The sequence below is a fragment of the Malaclemys terrapin genome, chromosome 14 (assembly GCF_027887155.1).
Source record: "Malaclemys terrapin pileata isolate rMalTer1 chromosome 14, rMalTer1.hap1, whole genome shotgun sequence".
Taxonomy (NCBI): domain Eukaryota; kingdom Metazoa; phylum Chordata; order Testudines; family Emydidae; genus Malaclemys; species Malaclemys terrapin.
Window position 1 is genome coordinate 26,960,220 of NC_071518.1, and position 23,090 is coordinate 26,983,309.

General features: G+C 42.5%; 1 protein-coding gene across 6 annotated transcripts in view; it reads right to left on the reverse strand.

Moving 5' to 3' along the window:
• ZNF423 (zinc finger protein 423) overlaps window positions 1–23,090 on the reverse strand; it is a 323,891-nt gene that overhangs the window by 238,595 nt on the left and 62,206 nt on the right. For 5 of the 6 annotated variants that reach the window (XM_054048910.1, XM_054048904.1, XM_054048909.1 and 2 more), the window contains exon 2: window positions 3,299–3,358. The exons of the other annotated variant lie outside the window; for it this stretch is intronic. In XM_054048910.1, the coding sequence (XP_053904885.1) occupies window positions 3,299–3,358 (60 nt within the window). The remainder of the gene's footprint in view (window positions 1–3,298; window positions 3,359–23,090) is intronic. 6 annotated transcript variants of the gene reach the window in all.

Sequence of the window (23,090 nt, forward strand, 5' to 3'; positions counted from 1 at the left end):
GAACTAAAAAGACAAAATCCTTGCAGTAAATAATCAATGTGATTCATAAAAACGTGGCCACATGAATTCCATTGACAACGCGCACATTGATAAATCTCCACGTTGCATTAAATATCACCTGCAAATCAATGGTTTGTAAGCATCCTCCATTGTTCAGAACCTCATCGAAACTTTGACACTGAAGTGCTATTTTTTGAAAAACTGAAGTAGCCACAGTAACAAAGTTCTAGCATTTGTGGTACTTTGAAAGCTACAACATCTCAACCAGAGTTCTATTTCCATCTTTCCAAAATACTTCTAATTTACAAATTACAATAATCAGGAGAGCCAGTCCAGCAAATACTGAAGTCAACAATCACATGCTTTCAAACCTACTGAGCTAGCTCTTCCAGTTGTGGAAAGTTCACCGGCTCTGCATTTCCTGCCTTGCAGAGATGATAATGCCACAGGACTGGAGCTTGTAAACTCTGCAGCTCTCAGCTGAACAAGGGCTCTGCTTCAGCACAGTTTAAATACTGTGTACAACTAGAGCTTCAGTCACACCTCAGGGGACATATTCAGCATTGGCATGACAGAGAGATTTTGTTAACTGCGATTCAGATGACTGATTATACTCTACAATGAAATATTTGGGGAAATTAATTTTTTGGAAGACCCGAAAAAATTCTAGTTGACTAGCTACTGCTTTGAAAATGCCTCTTCAACCCTAGGATTTCAATAAAATTAACCGTAATTTTTTTTTTTTTACAAATTAAGATTTATTTTAAAAAATCCATTTTCTATGCAAATCTAAGCAAGAGAGGCTGGGTTGTTTCTGCTCAGGCAACAACATACATTCTCAACTCCTTTAGTGTTGTATGGGGAGGCCATCATTAAAAACAGAACTTAGTTTAAGGCTTGCAATGTAAGTGTCCTGCTATGCAACTAAATAAGGCCAGGTCTGCACTAAAAAGGCGTCAGTACGAGTATACCCTCCTAGTGCAGACGCAGCTTATACCAGCAAAAAAGTGCTGTTTTACCTTATACTGGTTCGGAGAGCAAAGTAAGCTATATCAGCAAAGGCATTTTTAGGCCAGTATAATGGTCTAATTGAGCTTTTGCTGGTACAGAAATTCTGTAAAAAAAAGTCACACATCTAACCAACATTGCTGTAGTAGCTAAATTTACTACTATAGATGTGGCCTGAGAAGCTTCATTAGTTCAGGGAAAGACAGAGTTTGTGCACACAAGCCAGAAGATAATTCCTCAGAAGTCACAGTAGATCTGTTTGCATCCACACACAGATGTGCAAAGCACCAGAGAAGAAGAGTGAGGAATATGTTAATTTAAAACATCTAGCAAATGGTTCACCCTTAACAAGTCCAGTTTCTGGTGTTTTCAAGGGGAAAAGGTATATTGTTGATTTGGGCTGAGGAAGGTAGGGGCATGAAATGAGAAGCTGAAGCATGTTTTTCCCCCTTTATTGAAGTTCTACATCACACTACTAGAGTTAATGCAAACAGGAAGATCATAAAAGAACATAATGAAAGTCTTGCACACTGGGACTAAGGGACTGGTTTCAGTTACTGAATATAGCTTTGGAGGCACACCACACAACAGTGAGTAACTCCACAGTATTACACCACTATATATTATGGCTTCTTAATGTATTTTCCGTATAGCTCTTCAGCCTTATTCCAGTCTGCAGCCTCATGCCTCATGTTTTGTACCCTATCCAATATAAAGGTTTATAAGATTAAAATTCACCTCTACAAAGTGTGTCAACATGCATTTCCTTAAATTAGATGTAAAGTAGATCACACACACAATACACAATTGTAATACATCATTCCAAGGGTCTAGAGTTAGAATTACTCGTATTTTCAACTAGTAACAGGATACCCTGTTGCCCATTATCTCAGCTCTGTGAGAAAATGGGAGCAGAAGCAGCTAATTTGTGAAAACTCTTTCACACGCTCTTCTTATAGCTCCAATATATTCACTAACCTCACCCAGAAAACCCAAATGCACTCCATCCTAGTGATGTGTACAGATATATTTTTTGTACCTCAGCCTTGTGTTATATTTAATATAATTCAGGATTTTTGATAGATAACATTGGTTACTCCACTCCACTGCTGTTTGAGACTAAGGTCAAGCAAGAAAGACTGAGAGTGCTCTTTTCATGCACTGTTAGCTCCAGGCACAAAGGGGCCTTCTGCATCACAGTCAGGGGTTTTCAGCAGCAGGAATATTTGCTATCAAAGAACAGTGAAAATACAAATCGTTCAAAGCAGCCATAGTGGAGAAGATGCTGTACCCAGAACAACATACACTATGTTTTATATAAAATGGAATGCCACAAGTACTGTGGCAAAGACAAATTTGTCTTAAAGACCAGTCAGATACTGACTATGGTGAGAATAATCCCTTGTGAACTTGTTTCCCAGTGAGTCTTATAATATCCACACTGAATGGGGATTTATTACCATTGTTTATTTTCATATTTCTGTTTAGCATCTATTTAGATTGTGAATTCTTGTGGTCTACCACTGCTATAATACCATGATATGTTTCTATATTAAGACAGTATTGAAGTAGAGTTAATGTTAACCATTTTATCACCTTAAAATCAAAAGAAATTATATACAAATTTGTGTTCTGAGAATTCCATAGATATTACACAGACAAAATATGTACTCCAAATCAAATTAGCATTACGTACATCAGACTGGGTAAATAACTTGCCACCAACCACACACCTAGACTAATCTGACATCCTAATTTGCTTAATCTACTTTAGTTTCTGATCCCCTTTTTATTCAAATGTTAAATGTAATATAGGTTAACAGGTTCTGGACACATGTCACGTTTACACAGACACTGGTAAATATATTAGATCTTTCCAAACTTACGTTCACCTAGTCTAAGAGTGCTTTGTAATTTCTTCCAAGAAGAGCAATACACACATTCCAATTGAGATTGAAGTTTAAAATTCCTATTAGAATAGTTTTTATGTAATTAGACTGGAATGAATGTGCAACAGTGCCATTGCAGAAAACTTCAAAGCAGTTATACTGGAGAAATCACAACCCATTTCTATGTGCCCACAAGAAGAAAGAATGACTCTCTTGAGGATAAGAGTATATTAGTCTCTGTATGTAATAGATTTTATTGACCATATGGAACTGATATAAAAATTGTGTTGCAGTGGGTAGTCTTGGATTTGAGACAGGAATGTGACACAAAATACAGTTTCTGTAAAATGCCTGGCTGCTTTCTGGCAGCCTTTGCAATCAGAAAAACCTAGAACATTTACCTGATTGAGTCACTGATGAGTCCCAGTTCAAAGCAAAATCTGAAGATTCACCCTCTTCGACTGAAAGAGAACAAAATACAGTTTGTGATTTCTAAACAAAATGGGAAGCACGAAATAATTAAAGTCCCATATACTATTAAAGTGTTACAACAGATTTCTGCACCAGTGAAGAAAAGATTATTGTCCATAAAATAATTTTAGGGTGATAATTTAGTAAAGTTTCTGTCCAAACATTTTCAACTTGGCTACTAAATTTGTGCCTGAATATTTTTTCCCCCATGTACAATTAACCAAATTTGCACATGCAAATGTGAGTGAGGTTTAACAACCACAATGTATTGTGGATGTGCAGATTTAGGGGGTTGGTGCACACAAAAACTGCAAAATTGTGGCAGCAAAGAGACTGTTTTGAAAATGTTACTCTAACGTATCATACCAAAGATATGTTCTATGAAAACAATATTGACTGATGTAATTAAACAATATGAAGAACTACAAAATTTATGATGTTTTAAAAAGTTTGATATCCAAAACATTATACGTTAGGTACAGACACAGTTTGTAATATTGCAGTCACATAGGCACTTTTTCTTTGAATATTTATATTGTAACTTAAGGCCTGATCATGTGAAGACAATGGGGGTAAGATGCTCAGTACCTTGCAGAATCAAACACTCATGAAGCACTTGGGAAAGAAGTAAACACAACATTTTATCTTTAGCTGTTCAAATTTTGTTTAGCCAACCTTGTGCCCCTTAGAAACAGCCAAGAGACCAGCTGCCAACTAGGAGCCCAATTTTACTCCCACTTCAGTCAATAGCAGTTTTACTATTGTCAAACTGTGTGCATTTGAAAGTCAGAGGTGCAGAGATTGTTAACATATAAACATATACAACAGTGTTCTTATTTCTCCCTCATAAATATAGTTTGGATATTGGACCTTTATCCTCTGACATACACCATTTTACTGTACACTCAACACTACTACCTCTCCCCCCCATTATCCACACTTGACTTCATCTAAAAAATGGACTTCTACAGGATCCTGCAGCTGAAGTCAATGTACCACTCTAAATTCACATTACATAGCTCCCACTGACCACACTGGTGGTTGTATGCCCAGACCTTAGAACTAGGTTTATGGCCCTTAGATTCAATTTTTATTACCTGGAAGCCTCATTTTTTTTCCAGCGGGCTCTAATATCTTTGATGCAGGTCTAGCACGTTGATGTGGGTGGTTTTAAAAAGAAATTGGGAATAGAAAAGATAACTAAATGGGTAATATAAAAAAAATATTTTGATGCACTGTAATCTTATGTGCAGATCGCACCACAAATGTACATTCCATAGAAGGCTACAACTACAGTCGTGCTGTTATATAATTTTATTACTTCAACATAACTGACCACTTCAGTTGATGCTGATGAGCCTTTAAAATTAGCTGTAGTCTTTTAAACAAACCTACATGAACACAAAAGCACATTTCACAAAATATTATATTTGGAATGATGGAAAACAAAGTATAAAATGTGAAAATCAATAAAACTCCCATTTATTTTGACACAAGTAGGATTGGGCCAAACATTTGCTCTAGTAAAAGGTTCACCCACCATTTTGTATCTCTTAGAGCACCATCTTGTTTCATTTTTGTGACACGTACTAAAATGCAAAAGGAAAATTCTGGACATAATGAGGCTAAATATTGCTGCAGCTCTTACAACAGGTATGTTTCAACAATAAAATTACATGTACTTTGGGAGAAGATATTTTCTCCCCAACATGTCAATTAAGCTAACTTTATATTGCATGTCTTATTCAAAAAGGATAAGCAGAATGTTTTTATTTTATTATGGAAATTAAAAAAAATCACTTTTCTAATGGATAAGAGAATAAAACTTACTAAATCTGCTAAAAAATATGGCAAGGCCTTAACTTCAATAACAGTTAAATAAGATATATATGGAACCACTGTTGGTCATCTGTAATTTTAACAATGGACTAACTCACATTTTGGCTAAACACAAGAGACTTGAGCTGTAGGTCACTTGATTTCAACAGTACAACAACACTACACTTTTAGGAATCCCTTAAATGAGGCCAAAGGTTAAATGCTTAAAAGGTTAAATGAATGCCTCCACTGGCATTAATTTGTTTTGCTCTACTGAGTGGATGAGGGAGGGAGAACACTACATTTTTATATTTAAATGAAGATGACAACACTTAAATTCAATGAATATTATTGTTATGATTTCAGGTTCTTCCCCACACACTCATGCAAACATATCACCTCATCTAACCTTTTCATGTAGCAAGGGAGTCGATTGCCTCACTAGTTTAGACATAAATGCATTTTAGCTGTTGTTGCTCATCCCACTAATTTTTTGCTCTCTTTTTTCATTTTCTTTTTTTTCCTTTTTTCTTCTACTTCTCTCTCTCTTTTTTTATTTTAATAAACACACTATCTTTACAGGATCAAGGATGAGAAAAAGTAATAGCAACCCCCCTCTAAGAGCTATTGTTACGTCTGACTACTGTGCAACTGAACAGGTTTTCTTTATCCAGCAGAACAGGACTTCAAATTGGTCTCTTCAACAATAAGGTAACTGGCAGGGGCGATAGGAAAAAAAGAAGCCAGATCACTTCACACTGTTTGAGATGGGTGCTTGCTGTGGAAGCAGGAGCACATAAGGTAGCAAGTGGTACAAAAAGGCTGGCATGGTTAGTCTTGTACTTCCCTGAAATGAGATTCTTACTATAGAAATTATTATTATTCTACAGCACCATAACAATGCATGGGGCCTAAGGGACAATTAGAAAGATAGACTAATCTTTTTGGACAAGGGACCTCAGAGGGGCCTGCAAACACTCAGGTTACTCATGTGCCCAACTGTTTGAAAGACCAGACCCTAAATTAGACATCAGGCACCAAGGGATGTCAAACGAAGGACAAGAATCAATGATATAAGGAAAGCATTTAACATAAAAATATTCAGTCTGCACACCAATATGATTAACAAGCCATAGTTATTTAACTATCTGTTCCATTCATTTCCTGTCCTGTGCACTTTGGCAGGTTGGGAGGGAAGGATGGCCCCATGATTACAGTGCAGAAGTAGGAGTAAAAAAATCTGGGTTAATTTTCCAGCTCTGTTACAGACTTCTAGTGTAACCTTAAGTTACCTAACCAGTATATACCACTCTATTGAAAGGGGATAATACCTCACAGAGGTGTTGTGAGGCTTTTCTCATTTGCATTTCTAAATCATTTGGACATAAATTGTTATATAAGCACATGCATTTGAAGTGTGCGGGGGGAGGGAGGTATATCTGCTGAGACAGTAAATATCCAAGCATTAAAAAAGTTGACAGGACAGCATTACCTTAAACTAAAAACTTTAATACTTGACTATTAAGGGCTAAATTCTGCCCTCTGGTGCATGAGTCCTCTGTTGATTTCATTTGGAAGGACAGGATGCATATGTTAGAAGTTCCCCGTGTTGGTTAAGGAAGGGCTGTGTAGAGACTTTGTCCAAACTGGAGGTGAAGTCCCAGCTCATCCAGAGAGTAGAATAAAGGTTGAATATTTTGTTTACAGGCTCAGCAGATCCTCCTGAGGAGCAAACAGCAGGTCAGACTGGGGTTTGACTGCTGAGGTTACATAGGCATCTCCAATTCTCACCACTGAGAGCAGTGAGTCAGAAAAACCTTGTTCATAATTTTAGTTAGGGAGATGTTTACTTTAGTTTGCTTTCCCTGTCTGTCCTTACATGTTATCTCTTTTATTATTTTCTGACATGATTTGAAGCTTGGTTCAATTTCCCTTTTCTATTTTGTATATTTGTTTATAGCAGTAGTGTTAGACTTGGTAAATAAATTACACTTTTTTATCTCTGTTTCCCCCTATCTTGTGGAGACTGGTTTATTTAAAACAATAATAGTAATAGGTGCAGCACAAGGGAACAGAATCTAACGGGACCACTTTCAAGATATGATAGTAATAATATACGGATCTATGGAGACCATTCTTAACCAAAAAAAGGTAAATGCTAAAAAGAACATTACATTGGTGGCACTGAAAACCTATTTATTGTGTAAATCTTCTACCAGAAAGATCCACCCAACTGTGTCATGCAGCTGGCTGATTGGTTTAAAGATTAAGGGTTGTCACAAATGGTAAATGAATTATGCCAAAAATATAATGCCTAAAACCGGTCTGGTTGCTAAATAGGCTCGTGCCATGTCCAAATTGATGGTAGCCCTTATGAAGTCCAGAGACTATGTGGGGTCTAGGATCAATTTCGACGCTGACTCTGAGTGGCAAAAGAAGGCTGAGCAACATGGAGGTTGATACACAGGCTTCTTGCCTGGACAGCACAGTTAGAGGACAATTGTTGAGACAAGGAAACACGAGGACACAATAACATCTGACATAAGCTGCTACCATGGTGAAGACCTGGGGAGCAACGGCTATTCCAAAGATGAGCACTCTGTACTGGAAATAGCAGGTGTCCACTGTGAATCTGAGGAAATGTCGGTGGGCTCCATGGATATCCATGTGAAAATAAGCAACCTTCATACTGAGAGCCATAAACCACATGCCTTTCTCTGTCGACAGGATAATCGCTGCCAGCATGACCATACAAAACTTGAGCTTGTGAAAGAAGCGATTAAGGTGCCAAAGATCGAGGATTGGTCTCCATCTGCTGTTTTCTTGGGTATCAGTAAGTAAGCTGAGTAGAACCCTGTTCTATTGCTTCATCCAGAGATAAGGAGGGAAATCTAGCTGGTTGTGGAGGCACTGTCAGGACCAGACTAAGGGATTCTTCCTCTACTATAGGATCCGAACACCTGCTGGAAGGATCCCTTAAGGGGAGGCAGGTGAAGATTTCCTTGCGGACTGGGCTGGTTCCAAGGGGGGGAGGTATAGGGACAAGATTCCCCAGTATGGCCAATAGGCTGGATCCCGGGGAGGTTGTGGTGTCCCCACGGCATAGGGTACCAATGGCTCAGAGATGGTTGAGGTGGTAGATGCTGCCATGAACATGGCAGTCTCCGTGAAGGTGCATAGTGGTGATCAGACGTGGTCGGTTCTTCTCCCGGTTCTGATTCATCGGAGAAGGAAAAGATTGACTCATGTTCCAAGGGCAGTACCATTAGAGCCAGTGGAAGGGCATAAATTATCAGAGCAGATGGTGAGGGATCCCGTACCTCAGGCATATCCTGTGGTAGAGAAATTATCTCTCTAGAAGAGGAGGAGCCTGATAGATAGATGACTCCGGGTTTGGCACATCCTGGGACTCGGCTCTGGTTCCAGATCTCCCTGCTGTAAGAGGCACCCTCTCCTTCTGGGTATCAGTGCTGACGCCGTGAACTTTCCTGCAACAGGACGATCCCACATATTTTGGGATGCCGGTGATAACAATACCAATGGACCAGTGCTCAGAACCACTAGATTCCATTGCTTGTGTGACTTCTTCTCATGTCTCTGGGACTTAGCACGTGATCTGTCGCCATATCTCGAACTCGTGGAAGGAATGTTCACTTTCTTCGATTTTGAGGAAGACTTAGTCCCATGCTTATAGGTATGCTTCCCTACCTCATGACTAGGCCCCGTTATGGGGTCTGTGAGAGTGGTTCTTACAGCACCGGATTTGGACATGGTAGTGGGAGACACGCTCCTCACTGATTCAGTCCAATGTATGTGGGGGTTCCCTGGCCTGGGTCCAAGTGAGGTCTCGAGGCAAGCTCCACAAGGTGCTTCCAGAGGCAGAAAGCCTGGCCTTCTCGGATGCAGCTGGGGAAAGATCGGCAAATACTGCACCTGGACACACAGGAGCTTCTCCCAAGCAGAACAGACAGTGTTGATGTTCGTCGCTGACCAAGAAGGAACGCAGGCAAGAGGCGCAGAGTTTGAAGCCCGGAGTCCGGGGCATAGTCCAATACCCGCATGCCAGTACAGGGGAGGAGGGAGGGATCGGTGAAGAAAACAAACAAACAAAAAACCCCAAATCTATCTAGACCAAGTACTAAAACTACAATAAACTGGTAAAACTAGTCTAAAAACTGGCAAACTATGTACACTGTCTTATTTCAAAGTGCGTCAGTGACGAGGACACTGAAAGTTCCGACCCAGACCACCCGGCAGAGAGAAGGAACTGCGGATGCAGTCGGTCTGCCCTGCCCTTTCTTTGACGAAAGCACAAGGTGAGCCAGGGCTCAAGCAAGGAGCAACAGACACCACTTTCAAATTCTCTGACTCTGGGCACATAGCACCCATGCATAACCCTCGCTGGAATACAATAGGGACCCTCACTCAAAGAAGAATAAATGTTCTCTGAGAAACAAGGGACAAAATCATAATTAACCAAAATCAAGGATTAGACCCTTCCATAGGTGCTATTTAATCACTTCGATGATGTTGTGCAGCAACAGCAGGACACAGATACTGCTAAACCACTGAGACAGAGGTGATGACTTTGTGATTTCCTGGGGGGTGCTTGACTCCTGTTCCACCCCAGGCCCAACTCCCATTCCACCCCTTCCCCCAGCTCCCACCTCACCTCTTTCTGCCCCCGCTCCAGCCCCGGAGCACCCACGGAGTCAGCGCCTATGCCCTGAGACTGATAGAAAGATGCATAAGTACTTGAAACATTCTCCTTCGGAAGTACAACATGGAAATATTAAAGGAAAGAGAGGTGAAGTTTAAGGATGCAAGCCAAGATTTTAAAAAGCAGCTAGTGATTTTACCTCAACTTGAGACACCTTAAAGGGGCCTGTTTTCTTGAGAGCAATGCTCAGCACTTCATAAAAAAACAGTGCCCTTTAAGGAGTTTCACACTGAACTGAAACATTTTAGAATCTTGGCTATGTCTACATTTAAATTCCAATCATTCTTGTCAGTTACACACACCCTCCTTTCCACCACTTTTCTCCAAACTATGAAAGGTGTTTGTGCATTCAGTTATGTTTGTAGCAAGAAACAAGGGCTATGTAAAAAGTTCATACTATATCTGCTGTCTCTGAATCATTGTTTTGAAATGTCTTAAAAATAATTTGTCACTCCTATTAGTAATGCAGAGCCAATACCGCTAGAGAACAGCATCCTGGATTGTATTCTGCTTCATGCAGCAACAAAAGTGTCAGTCAGGTTCAAAGTACAGTATATTATTGGTGATTATGTCAATTTTCAGATCTCAGGTTGAGTTCATAGTCAATTTAAAAAAAGGAGTTAGAAGTAGTTTCAAAGTTCTCTGAGTTCTTTTATCAGTTTTGTGGCCTTACCCTTATTTTTATTTATTGTTAAAAAGTTTCGCTCTCCCCTATTGCTGTGTGAATGAGCTACATAAACCAGTGTAGATAAACTGACTGATTGACTGTACATATGAAAAAGGGAAACAAACTGTGTACCCAAACTGTCATCCAGTGCACGAAGTAAACAAACTGGAAACAAAGACAGAGAGGCACCACTCTTTTAATCTAATGCTTCAATTACAGTAATCTTGGTGCTACTAGTAACTATGGTCATAAAGAACTTTCACAGTTTCTAAACTGAAAGTATCTTTTTAATGAAGTTTGTCTGGGAAGCAAATCTGAAGTTGAAACCCTCTAGAAAAAAAATGTCTTAGAATGAGTTTCCATGCCAAGAGCTTTGAAAATGTCCTTGGGCTAGCACATACAGAAAATCTTCTTGTGATAGACTCAAAGGGGCCAGGTTCTCCAGTTCAAGGCCACTCTGTGCTGTGCAAGTGAAAAATTCCCTATGTGCAGAGGGAATCTCTGCTGGCATAGAGATGCCAGAAGTGCATAGCACCTCCATACACCAGTTGCCATCTCATGCTGACATAAAAAAGAAGAGGGAGCAGGTCAGGGATGGGCTTGCTGAAGAAATGGTGGGGGTGTGGCAGAGGTGGATTCTACTGTTATAACCCAGTTCTCCACTAGCATAAGGGACCTTATGCCAGCAGCATTAGAACAAGATGCCTTTCTGCTCTAATTTATGAGAGAAGGAGGTAGGCCTGAATCAGGGAGTCACAACCAGATCCCTCTGGCCACCACTCTTCACTACAACCAAGCACAGCTTAGATGCAGTAGGGAACTGTGAGCAGATACTCCATTCATTAAACAGTATTACACAAATCCAAATGTTTACATTTTGCCAGCTTATCTTAGATGTTCTCAGAGGATATTTATTTAATTGCTAGGTCACTGGTGCTGGAGACTAAAAGGTTTTGGTCCTCTGTGCTCAAAGAAACTTCAGAAAGAATTCAGCATCCATTCCCCCGTGAATCTGAAGATCTATTTATGGGTGTGCCATTACCTGAACTCCATTGATAGCCACAGTGCTTAACACTTGATCACTCCCAGGAAAGAAGTTAACCTTATCAAACCAAAGCACTTCTGAGCCAAATGTTGATTTCTAGATGCAATCAAACCTTACAAATGAGCAACAGCCTCTTAACAGCTCAGACTGTATGTGCATACTTCTTATCCTATTACATAGTCTTCAAGGGGTGAAGGGAACTATTGACATGATAGGATTGTACTAATATTTGCCCTAGAATAAAAATGCTACCGTGTTCTATCCTAAAAGTCAAAAACAATGGCATAATATTTTTGGCCCCAATCTGGAAAAGCACTTAAGCACATGTTTAACTTTCAGTGCCCTGTCTAAATAGGGAATCAGGTTACTTTTCTGAATCAGAGACATGTTTTGGACCGTTACTGTAGAGTACTCTCACCATTTTGTTACATCGGGGTAACCTAGGGTTACCAGATGTCCCGATTTTGGGGTCTTTTTCTTTTATAGGCTCCTATTACTCCCCACACCCTGTCCCGATTTTTCACACTTGCTGTCTGGTCACCCCAGGGTAACCTCTCTGAAGAGGATGATGAAATGGTCTGAGTGCAGAAAATGCCATGTTGGGTTTTAGTTGGTTGGTTGTTGGATTATGTTATTCTAAATAGGATGGGTTTATTTCTCACATATTGATACAACTTGTAGTAGTTTATTGTCTGTATATTACCCTGCAGTGTGTGCATCCAAACTTTCATATTTCCCTCTGGATAAGTTTTGTAATAAGACCCTTTATTATTAATCAAATCATACAATAAATACATATTTTCCCAGACCTAGACATAGATACTTTTAAAGTAGAGCTCAATGATTGCCACTTCCCTGAAACATCAGTTCTCATATACCTTTTACACTTGTTTATGGCCTTCCAGCCTCAGATACGTATCCTTTCAATGCCTTTATCTTTCATATCGTCTCCCATCTATCCACAATCCCTCTCTCAAAGTTTTCCTTCCTGCCTTTAAAAAGGGATCATATGAAATTATAAGCCTCCAAACCAATGAACAACCACACAGAGGCCTTGTCTACACTACACAGTTTTGTCAACGCAAGTTACGCCAACAATCAAAAATCTGTATAATTACATCGCTTGTGCATGCTCACACAATGTTGCTTCTATTCACCAGAGAGCATCCACAGTTGGTGCTCTAGCACGGACAGAGAGAGCAGTGCACTGTGGGTAACTATGCTCACAGTGATCCTAGGAGGCCCAGCATACCCCTTACTCCCATGGCTCATGAAGCCTTACACAGGAAACCTGAACAGCAGCAAGGATTGCTTCAACATAGGCTGAGCAGGTGCAGAACGACCGTAGAATGTGCCTTTGGCAGATTAAAGGCTCACTGACACTGCCTTTATGGCAGGTTAGACATAAAAGAGGAAAATATTCCCATGGTCATAGCAGCCTGCTGTGCGCTCCATAATATTTGTGAGGCTAAGGGTGAAAAGTTTCTCCCACTGTGGAGCGCAGAGGCAGATCGCCTGGCAGCTGATTTTGAGCAGCCAGATACCAGGGCTATTACAGGAGCACAACGGGGGCTACTTAAATCACGAAGGCTTTGAGGCACCATTTTGACAATGAGCTCCAGTAATGTGTCTTTCTATTCAGCACTCTGCCTTGCTTTGTTAACTTGCTGCCTTGCATGAAAATTTTGATGATTCCTGACCATGGTTTGTACTCGGCATATGATCAAATTGCCACTGTGTATTAATTCCAGCAGCAACCACCATGTGTAGGAGACAAATAACAATTGGTTATTTTTCAGAGAGTATGTTTTTATTAAATACAAATTAACAACACAGACAATAGGCTTGGTGGGAAGGGAGATAACAACGAAGGGAGGTATAGGTTTTTATGGCTGTGTGTAAGTCCGAAGGGGTGAAGTGAACAAGGTACCAAGATGGGCCGGGAAGTTACAATGAATGTGGGAGGAGTTTGAGGAGGGTATGGAAAGCAGTTCTGTATCAGCTACAGGGGTGGGAGGGTGGTGTGCACACATGAATTCAGCCTGCAGCGTGATTAAGGACATCAACGTCTCCGTTTGTTCCTCTACCACTTTTATCATCCGCTCCTGGCTCTCCTTTCTGTCCTGCCTATCTATTTTATAATTTTCTTTTAAAGTCTCTCTCCATGCCCTGCGTTCTCTTTTTTCAGCCTCTGAGGATTGGAGCACCTCTCGAAACATGGCCTCCTCAGTCACGTCCTTATCTGGCGGAGGCGGTCCGCCGGTGTGTACGGGGGTTCCCCTGAAGGTCACATCTGCAGAAGCACAACAAACAATAAACAGAAGCATGATGCTTAGTGCATATATCAAATCATTATAGTAAAATGCATCTTTTTTAAAAACACTAAATCAGTTTCTCACTCTCCCTTGGCAAGCACGCAGCTCAGCGAATGCCCTAAACATGATGAGTTTGCCCCAGGGACGGGGGAGGGATGGGGAAAGAGGCTCAAGATGGGGCAAAGAATCTCATGGTTTTTTAAGGGGATCACTGCAGGTGACTAGGGAAAATATTGTAAATTCTGCCACCATTTTCCACAGGCGGGGGTGATTAAAGCCGATATCTCATTCCTGAGGGTAATCAAGGATGCATGGGTGCATCTATCCTGCATGCATGCGGCATCAGACCGAGTCCCTATCCCAATTGCCGCAGGAAAGTTTCCTACAATGGGGGAAGGAACAAAGCAGCTTTGCCAAGGAACCTCGGCAGAGGCTTGGTGAGTACCTCCCGGAAAGTTTCCTGGAGAGCTCTCTGGAGGATTCTGTGAAATCTTGGTGCACATTAACAGTGTTCTGCCGCACTGCTTAGCTGCGCAGGGAAAGGTGAAGCACACCTAGTAGACAGCTAGTCTGGTACATTTCTATCGTTCCTCAATTCTAGAATATATAAAGCAAAGGACAGCTCTACCTCATATAACCGAGCAACATCTACTCAGAAAGATCACTTACCAGGGCTCTCCTCTCCTGCATGATGCTCACCAGAGACGGACTCTGGGACTGGCTAGACCTCTCCAGAGTGGAAAGGAGGTCTTGACTCACCGCACCACCAGACAACCCTGCCGTGAGCTCCACATCATCCTCCAACTCAACCTCCTTGTCCACAACTTCATCCTTGGGGTTGAGTCTGTTGTCCCTGTCTCTAGCCCTGCTGACATATCCACCAGGCTCTTGGCGGTGGAGGTGGGGTCCTGCGGAGGATGGCGTCCAGCTCCTTATAGAAGTGGTACAACACCAAAGCGACGATTTGACTTCCTTGTCTTCTGTTACGCTTGCCTCAGCTCCTTTATCTTTGCACAGCACTGCTGCATGTCCTGTTCATAACCGTAATCCAACATGCCATGAGAAATCGGACTGCAGGTATCGAAGTTCCTGCAGCTGGAGTGGAGCTGGGTCTGCACAGCCTCTTCTCCCCACAGCACCAGCAGATCCAACAACTCAGGTGTGCTCCAAGTGGGAAGCGTTTGCTGTGTGGAGCCGCCTTGGTCAGTTGGGAAGATGTGATGTGAGCTCTCCATGCCAAGCAAACAGAAAGTGGAATTTCAAAAATTCCTGGGCGTTTAAAGAAGGAAGGTTAGGAGCCTGTGTACTGGGGTGCAGTGCAGCAGATTTCAAACGGCTGACCAGAGCAGTCAGGATGGCCATTGTGGGGAGGCCATTTACAGCAACATGACCAGGCGCAGTGTCTACACTGACACTTTGTCGCTATAACTTTGCCATAAAAGCTATACGTCTCTCGTCGAGCAGAGTTTTATTCGCAAAAGGAGCAGTGTAGTGTGCATATTTCTTTTGTCAACGAAAGCTGACTTTTGCCAACAAAACTCTGTAGTGTAGACAAGGCCAAAGACATTCAACCCAGCAGCATTCATCCTCCAACAGCCTGACAGAGCAGCCTCAGGATACAATACCTTACGTTGGTCATGATCCCGTCAGGTGGTGAACACCATCAATTTCCATTTGAGTCAAAGGGAGATGAAGATTTTCAGGATTTTGCAGGATCAGGGCCATAAGGAAACAGTTTCAAACTAGCCTTGCAGGAGCACAAGGCAGATTAAAAATCTTTAAAGTTTAGCTACATGACCCAAGTGTAAAAGGATGCGGTATTGTCTCTCTGGCATATGTCTACACTGAAGGGGGGAGGGAAAAGGATGTGTGTCCCCAACAAATTAAAACAGCAGTGAAGACAAAGCTTTTAACTTGGGTTAGCAGCTTGAGTTCAACCCCAGGCTCCCCTATAGGCTTTAGCTCCAGCTACTAACTCAAGTTAAAACCTGAGTTGCCATGTCTTCCCTGCTATTTTAACCTGAGTTAGCTGACCAAGGTTTGCGACCCTAAATCAGCGGTGCCCAAACTTTTCCTCTCGTGCCCCCGCTTACCAGTAAGGGAATGCATCCGCACCCCCCTCTCCCTCTGCGGGCCGGGTGTGGAGTTGCAGCCAGGCCAGGGGCTGCAGCCCAGGAGTGGAGCCACAGCCAGAGGTGAGTTGTGGCCGGGAACGGGGGCCAGGTTGTGGCTGAGAGTAGAGGCAGCTGTGACCTGGGGGCTGGCCCAGGCCCCACCATGCCCCCGCCCCAGACATTCCTCCATGCCCCCCTGGAGGGGCACACCCCACAGTTTGGGGACCACTGACCTAAATTAAGAACACCTTTTTGCAATGTAGACATATCCTGAAGTCCGCAGAGAGCCTGAAACAGTAGCTCTGATAGGTGTAAACAAGCCCATTCATCTTAATGGGTTAACTCAGAAACCTAAGGATGACAATATAAAGGGCAACATTATTAATTATTTCACTGATGATCACTTTAACAGAAAGCTCCAGCTAACATGCTAATCTTGAGCTGCCTCCAGTGTCTCCTCAAGGTTCCAAAAGCTTATCTGCCCCCTATCCAGCTGCCAGAATATCTATCATCCCGCCTGACAACTTCTATGATGCAGTTCTGTGATGTTAATACCAAAAAGTGACAAAAATATTGAAAGAGGAAAAGGTGGGGACAGCATAAAATACACTGAATTTTTTTTTTTTTTTTTTATTATTAAATTAAACTGCTAGAGAGTTCCATTCTGCTGCACTGGAGTGCTGCAGAATTCAAGGACCTTGCCACAAAAACTAGCTTCCGCATACGGTGGAGCACATAGGGGCTTGACTATATTTGCTGTCATCTCAGTGTACAGTTCTTTCAAAGGTGCATGGAAGAAAATTCAAATGTGAATGATGAAGTTTTGTGGGGATTTAGCAATTTAATGAGAAATACACATATAAGAATCATTATAAATTCATCTGGTTATTCAGCAAGATCACCTGGTCTTTTGTCTATAGGGAAAGACAAGTAAACTCATCTATTGATTCAACAGGTACATTTAAGAGAAGTAGAAAAGACTCCAAGGGCTGGTCCACACTAACCCCCCAGTTCGAACTAAGATACGCAACTTCAGCTACGTGAATAACGTAGCTGAAGTCGAAGTACCTTAGTTCGAACTACAAAGTACTTACCGCGGGTCCACATGCGGCAGGCAGTCTCCCCCGTCGACTCCGCGTACTCCTCTCGCGGAGCAGGAGTACCGGCGTCAACGGCAAGCACTTCTGGGATCGATTTATCGTGTCTAGACAAGACACGATAAATCGATCCCAGAAGATCAATTGCTTACCGCCGAACCCGGAGGTAAGTATAGACGTACCCCAAGTTAGACAATCAGGGATGCTTTGCACCAGTAATTTGAGCCAGTTCATCCACACTGAAACAACTACTGTACCACACTACTGCTGTTATGTCCAACTGCAAGTTTCAGCTTACTAGACATTTTGCTTGTTTGCACTGACTTTTCCCATCTAGTACAAGTCATAAATCATCTTTCAGTGTTAGCTGGACGCTGGCATTTTGAAACAAAATCACATCTAGCTGGTTGACAGTATAGTCCTTGCTCAAGTCCCAGCATACATGATTCTATGCAGAACTTTTGAAAAGCTACAAGTTCTCCTCTGAGTTTTTTCTAAACACAATTACTTTCAGCTTTCTGAGTGGATCAGCAGAGCAGCATTCTTGTTCTCCTCACCTCCATACAGGATTCAGTGAGTGGTGGCCTTTGGCCAGGACTTTTTTCTATCCTAAATAGCAGCATTATATATTTGTCCTTTCATGGGCCAGCAGGCCAGAGAATAAGACAAGAGGGTTTACTGACACGGCTTATTTAGATAGTTCAGAGCCTAAATTCACATTAGTTCTCTAGCTGCTTTTTTCCAAAGTCAGTAACAGGGCTTGGCAGAGTGTGTGTTTTTTGCTGGCAAAGTCAGCCTTTCTGTGGGATACCCAGACTGCTATGCTCTTTAGGTCAATGAAAAAAAGGAAGAAAGAACGGAAAAAAAATGTAGACTGAATTCTAAAGAAAAACAAGGAAAACACAGAGAAACAGAGAAAGAAGTGAAGACAATTAAGGAGGAAAAGACAAACAACAAAATAAGGTAGCACTAGCAGGTTTATGCAAAGAAGATCTAATTATGGGTGACTAAATCCTCCAAGACATTAATATTCCAGCGTAATGTGCCTAGTTTCCTCCTTTCCAGACATGGCAGGGAGGAAATGAGAATCACTTAGACACACTGTTTAATGAGCAAATGATGGACGATCACCAAACACAGCCTGCCTGATAAGTATCCATTAGCTTAAACTTCTACTGTAAATCTGCACACAGCTAACGGGCCATGGTCTTAAAATACTCCAATGAAACTTAATGTAACCACGTTAAGATAAAAGGGACGTTCCAAAGAAAAATCTCACATCTAAAACAGGAGAAAGGCTATGGGCCATTTGTAAAGGCTAATCATACCCCATGACACAGACTCCATGCCTGAATCACAAGCCATAGCACATTTATTCCCAGTGCTCATATTTAGTCTTTGTATTTCTAATTCACAATCTCCACTGGAGAGGCACATTTCCCATCAAAATCCACTATGTATAAATATACATTTTAATAAAATGCATTCAATATTTCTGTTTGCTCTCAGAATCAACATTTAATACAGAGAGTGCAATTAAATACCACAATGCTTAGAACTGGACCTATGTATGTACAAACTCTATATTTGTGGAGGGAGCCTTTTCATAGGATTTTTAAAAATCTGACCATAATGGAAAAAATACTTTTGGATTGGAAAATTAACCCTATGGATTAGGGATTTTTTAAATAAGATACTCGGGGTTTCACCTGACAATTCCAGGTCCTTAGTTCTGGTGATGGACCAGGCCAGGGTGCATCAGTGCCTATTTCCTCATATTGTTTCATTTAGGGTCTGACACAACAAGGCAGACTGGACAAGGAGCCTTATATTTCAGAGTGGCACAAAACAGCAGAAGACCCTGGGCCAAACAAGGAAACTCCTTTTCCAAGTGCCAACGAGGAGGGGAAGTTCTGATTATACTGCCCTAATGATGATGCATATTTGGGGAAGTCTGAGATCCGGTTGTATTGGGTTTACTCCTTAGTACCCTGTCCCTGCCATTATGTCACAGAGAGCGGTCCCAATCTTCCTGAGTGTCCTCCACTCATTCACGCCATGCTGCTGTACCTCCTCTCCCTTTTACATGATACACCGCTACCTCGATATAACGCGACCCGATATAACACGAATTCGGATATAATGTGGTAAAGCAGCCCTCCAGGGGGGGCCGGGCTGCACACTCCAGCGGATCAAAGCAAGTTCGATATAATGCGGTTTCACCTATAACGCAGTAAGATTTTTTGGCTCCCAAGGACAGCGTTATATCGAGGTAGAGGTGTACTAGTGGTCTGTCATGTGTGACATCTGCCCCACATACACTGCAGTTGCTTGGGATTTTATGAACTCCGCATGGGGATGGGGATCAGAAATGATCTTTCAGGCCACTCCCCACCATTATCTTGCATCGCACTAAACAAAAAGCTGAGGACCCCCCCCCTCCATTTACATTGGTTGGGAAAGAATTAAATCTATTCTCTGTCCCAACCCCAGCTCTTCAGTACCTGGGGGGGAGGGCCGAGAACACTATCTGAGCGCTCCACAAGCCGTTGATGGAGCGCTGCAATATAGAGAGGGAACATGAGGTCGTTTGTTCCCTCCCCCAGAGTTCCAGCAACTGTCCACGGAACCAGGGCGTCCCACTCAGCGGTACTTCCCACACCCCGGGGATGATTTTAAGGGGGTGCAATCCCTGTGACTGTGCAGCAAATGTAAAGCCCCAGGTCTGTAATCCTGCAGTCTATTTCTTTAAGTCTGTCTGGAGCCCTTTTTCCACACACCCAGTTCAGTGGTTCCCCCCCCCCTTTTTTTGGAAACCCCTTTGTGATTGCTGGCAGATGGGCCATCGTCTTTTCGTGCCATGTCCTGGCACAAGTGCTGCCTTCTCTTGTATTTCTCCCCCTGCCTTCTGTGTCTCTCTCTTCAGGCATTTCTGCTTGTTTCCTTTTTCTCCTTCAGCTTGATTTTACCCTTGTCCGGGTTTTACCCTCTTTTCTCCCCCTTCTGTATTTTATTATTTTCTAGTCTCTCCCTCTCTTTTGTTCTCTCCTCCCCACAGCTTGAGGTGAGGAGGAGCTTCATCACTTGGCTCCAGGGGGCCTAGCACATGCACTCTCCCTTAAATGCCCAGAAGCAGCAGAGAAGGGGTGGGGGGGAGCAGGCTGCTGCCTTAGCCTGCAGCCCTGCAGACATGAGCGGATGCCATTAGGAGCCACCGCAGGAGCAGAGAGAGGAGACAGGCAGCTCAAAGAGCCACCTTGTCTTCACACCCAGCTGCAAGAACATATTTGTAGGAGAGGAGAAGAGATTGGGGGTCATGCAGCTATCCTTGCTCCAAGTGACTCTCTCCTCTGTCCCCTACCCTACTAGTCTTGCAGACATACCCCCCACCACCACCTCTCCAGGGAACCCCTCCCACAGACAGGAAAACAGTGCCTTTGCTCTTTGGCATAGACCTTACTCACTGAAACCCAGTGCATCCCAAGGGACATCATCTTCAGCTTGTTTCAACTGAAAATTAATCGTCCTCATTTGAGGGTGGAGCGTTTTAGAGGTACCATGCTACTCAGATTCCCGAGTGAACGGGTAAGACAGGCACCCCTCCCCGCCCTTCCAACACACACACAGACACAGTAAATCACACTGCTCAACCAGGGGATGGAAGTTCAGAATGCAGTTCAGACAGATAAGGACTGTGGGGGTAAAACATACTTCTGTAAAAGGGGCCAGGATGGAAAAGCAATAAACTCATCTGTAGAGAGAGACATGTAATCTAGGATAGCTATACAAAAAGAGGCAAACCATATGCATTATTATATGCATTTCTAAGGCAACTGTCACCATAGTATCTGAGCACTTTACATAAATGGTACTATGAGTAAACAGATGTTTTAAGGGTCAAGTGAAACAAGGCAGCTGAAAGTGACTTTTCACATTGTTCATAAACACATTATTGCGTTTCAGAAACAAAAAGTTTAAATATTTTTGCTGCATGCAAATGATATTGGATGATAAAGAAAATTTAAGTATTGAAATTGTAGTGATTCATTCACAAGAAAAAGAAGAAAAGGCCATTCAGAACAGGATTTTAATTTCACTGGACAAATGCAAAGATGTTGTAAGAGTATCTTACTAGCCTAAAGGACCCCAAGTGGGTGTAATTTACACAAAGAGCTAGAAGAGGGAAGAGAGAGCAGGAAACACAACTGACAGGAGGGTGCAAGAGGACACATGCAGTCCCATACCATGTAGATACACTAACTTACAACTGCTTACACCTTCTTCTGGACTTTAGCTTGCAAGTTACAAACTTAGCCTGCCTACTACCCCCTCACTGACATGTGGCTCACTCCATCTCATACATCGCCTCTGAATTTGACCTCACATCTTCCTTATGATGTCCTGAAACTATAACTAACAATAGCACAGTCATACCATGGCTAGCAAATAACCCAAAAATGCATGCTATATTTAAGGCTATGTTTTAGTCAGGGGTATTTTTACTAAAAGTCATGGACAGGTCATGGGCAGTAAACAAAAATTCACAGCCCATGACCTGTCCATGACTTTTACTATATACCTCTAACTAAAACTTGTGCAGGAGGGCACAGGTGCTGTGGGGGGGTGGTCCGCGGGTACCACAGATACTGGGGGGGCTGGCCCAGGACCCCTGCTGGTGCTGGCGCAGCGGGGAAGAAAGCAGCACACAGCCTGGGACCCCCACTGGTGCCACACGCTCCGGCTCTGCAGCTCCCATTGGCCAGGAACCGCATGGAGAGTTTGATCTTTTGAGAAAAATTCACCCCAAGGTAAGTGCCGCCCCTCACCCCAACCCCCTGTCCTCAGGCTCCTCCCACACACCCAAACTGCTGGCAGCCCCATAGCCAGCACCAGCCACTGCAGAAGTCATGGAGGTCACAGAAAGTCACAGAATCCGTGACCTCCATGACGGACACGTAGCCTTAGCTATATTGGGTTGAGGATTCCATCCTATCACTGCTACTCAATAGTGCCATGTTTTCTGCCTTACTTAGGAAGACAAAGGAACTGACCCCATGTGATTTTGGAGTAAAAACCTCAAATAAGAGAGTTCAGTGCTTGACATGGTCAGGTCAATACCCTACATCCCTCCCCGCCCCCCAATCCTATTTTCAGTAGGCTGTAAATATTCTTTTCTTCTCTTTTGTTACAGAAAATTGACTTTGGATATATTTGCCAACACTTCGTATCATCCCCATAAGCCTTTTCTTCTGATGCCACTTTTCCCATTATGGGCCTGCTCCAAAGCATGTAGAAGCCAACGAAATCCACTGACTTTGGATCAGGCTCTATATTATCTTAAACCTGATCTTGTTTATGATTGCAGGGGAACCAGAATTGTCCGCTTCTCCCCACTCTGACATTGGAGTCCAGCAACTCAAATACTTCAGCTCTTCTAGCCACCTACTGCCACAGCCATTCTGGACCATCAAAATATCTACTCCCACCGTGTCCTCCCCTCCTTCCCCCCTGCAAATTTCCTCATTACAAAACTTGCAATTTTACATGGAGAGTTTGGTCTTTCGGGAAAAATTCACACAAGAACACTGATAGGATAAAAATCCATCCATCCATCCATTTAATCAGTAGCAATGATCATGGAGAGGTTTATAAAGTGACACCACACATGGAAAATGTATTCTTACAAAGGTTTTATTATTTTATTTGATAATTCTGACCAGGGGGATTCACTGTATTCTGTTTAGAAAGCCCATACATGCTAAAGTGAAAGCAGCAAAGAGTCCTGTGGCACCTTATAGACCAACAGACGTATTGGAGCATGAGCTTTCGTGGGTGAATACCCACTTCTTCGGATGCACCCACGAAAGCTCATGCTCCAATACGTCTGTTAGTCTATAAGGTGCCACAGGACTCTTTGCTGCTTTTACAGATCCAGACTAACACCGC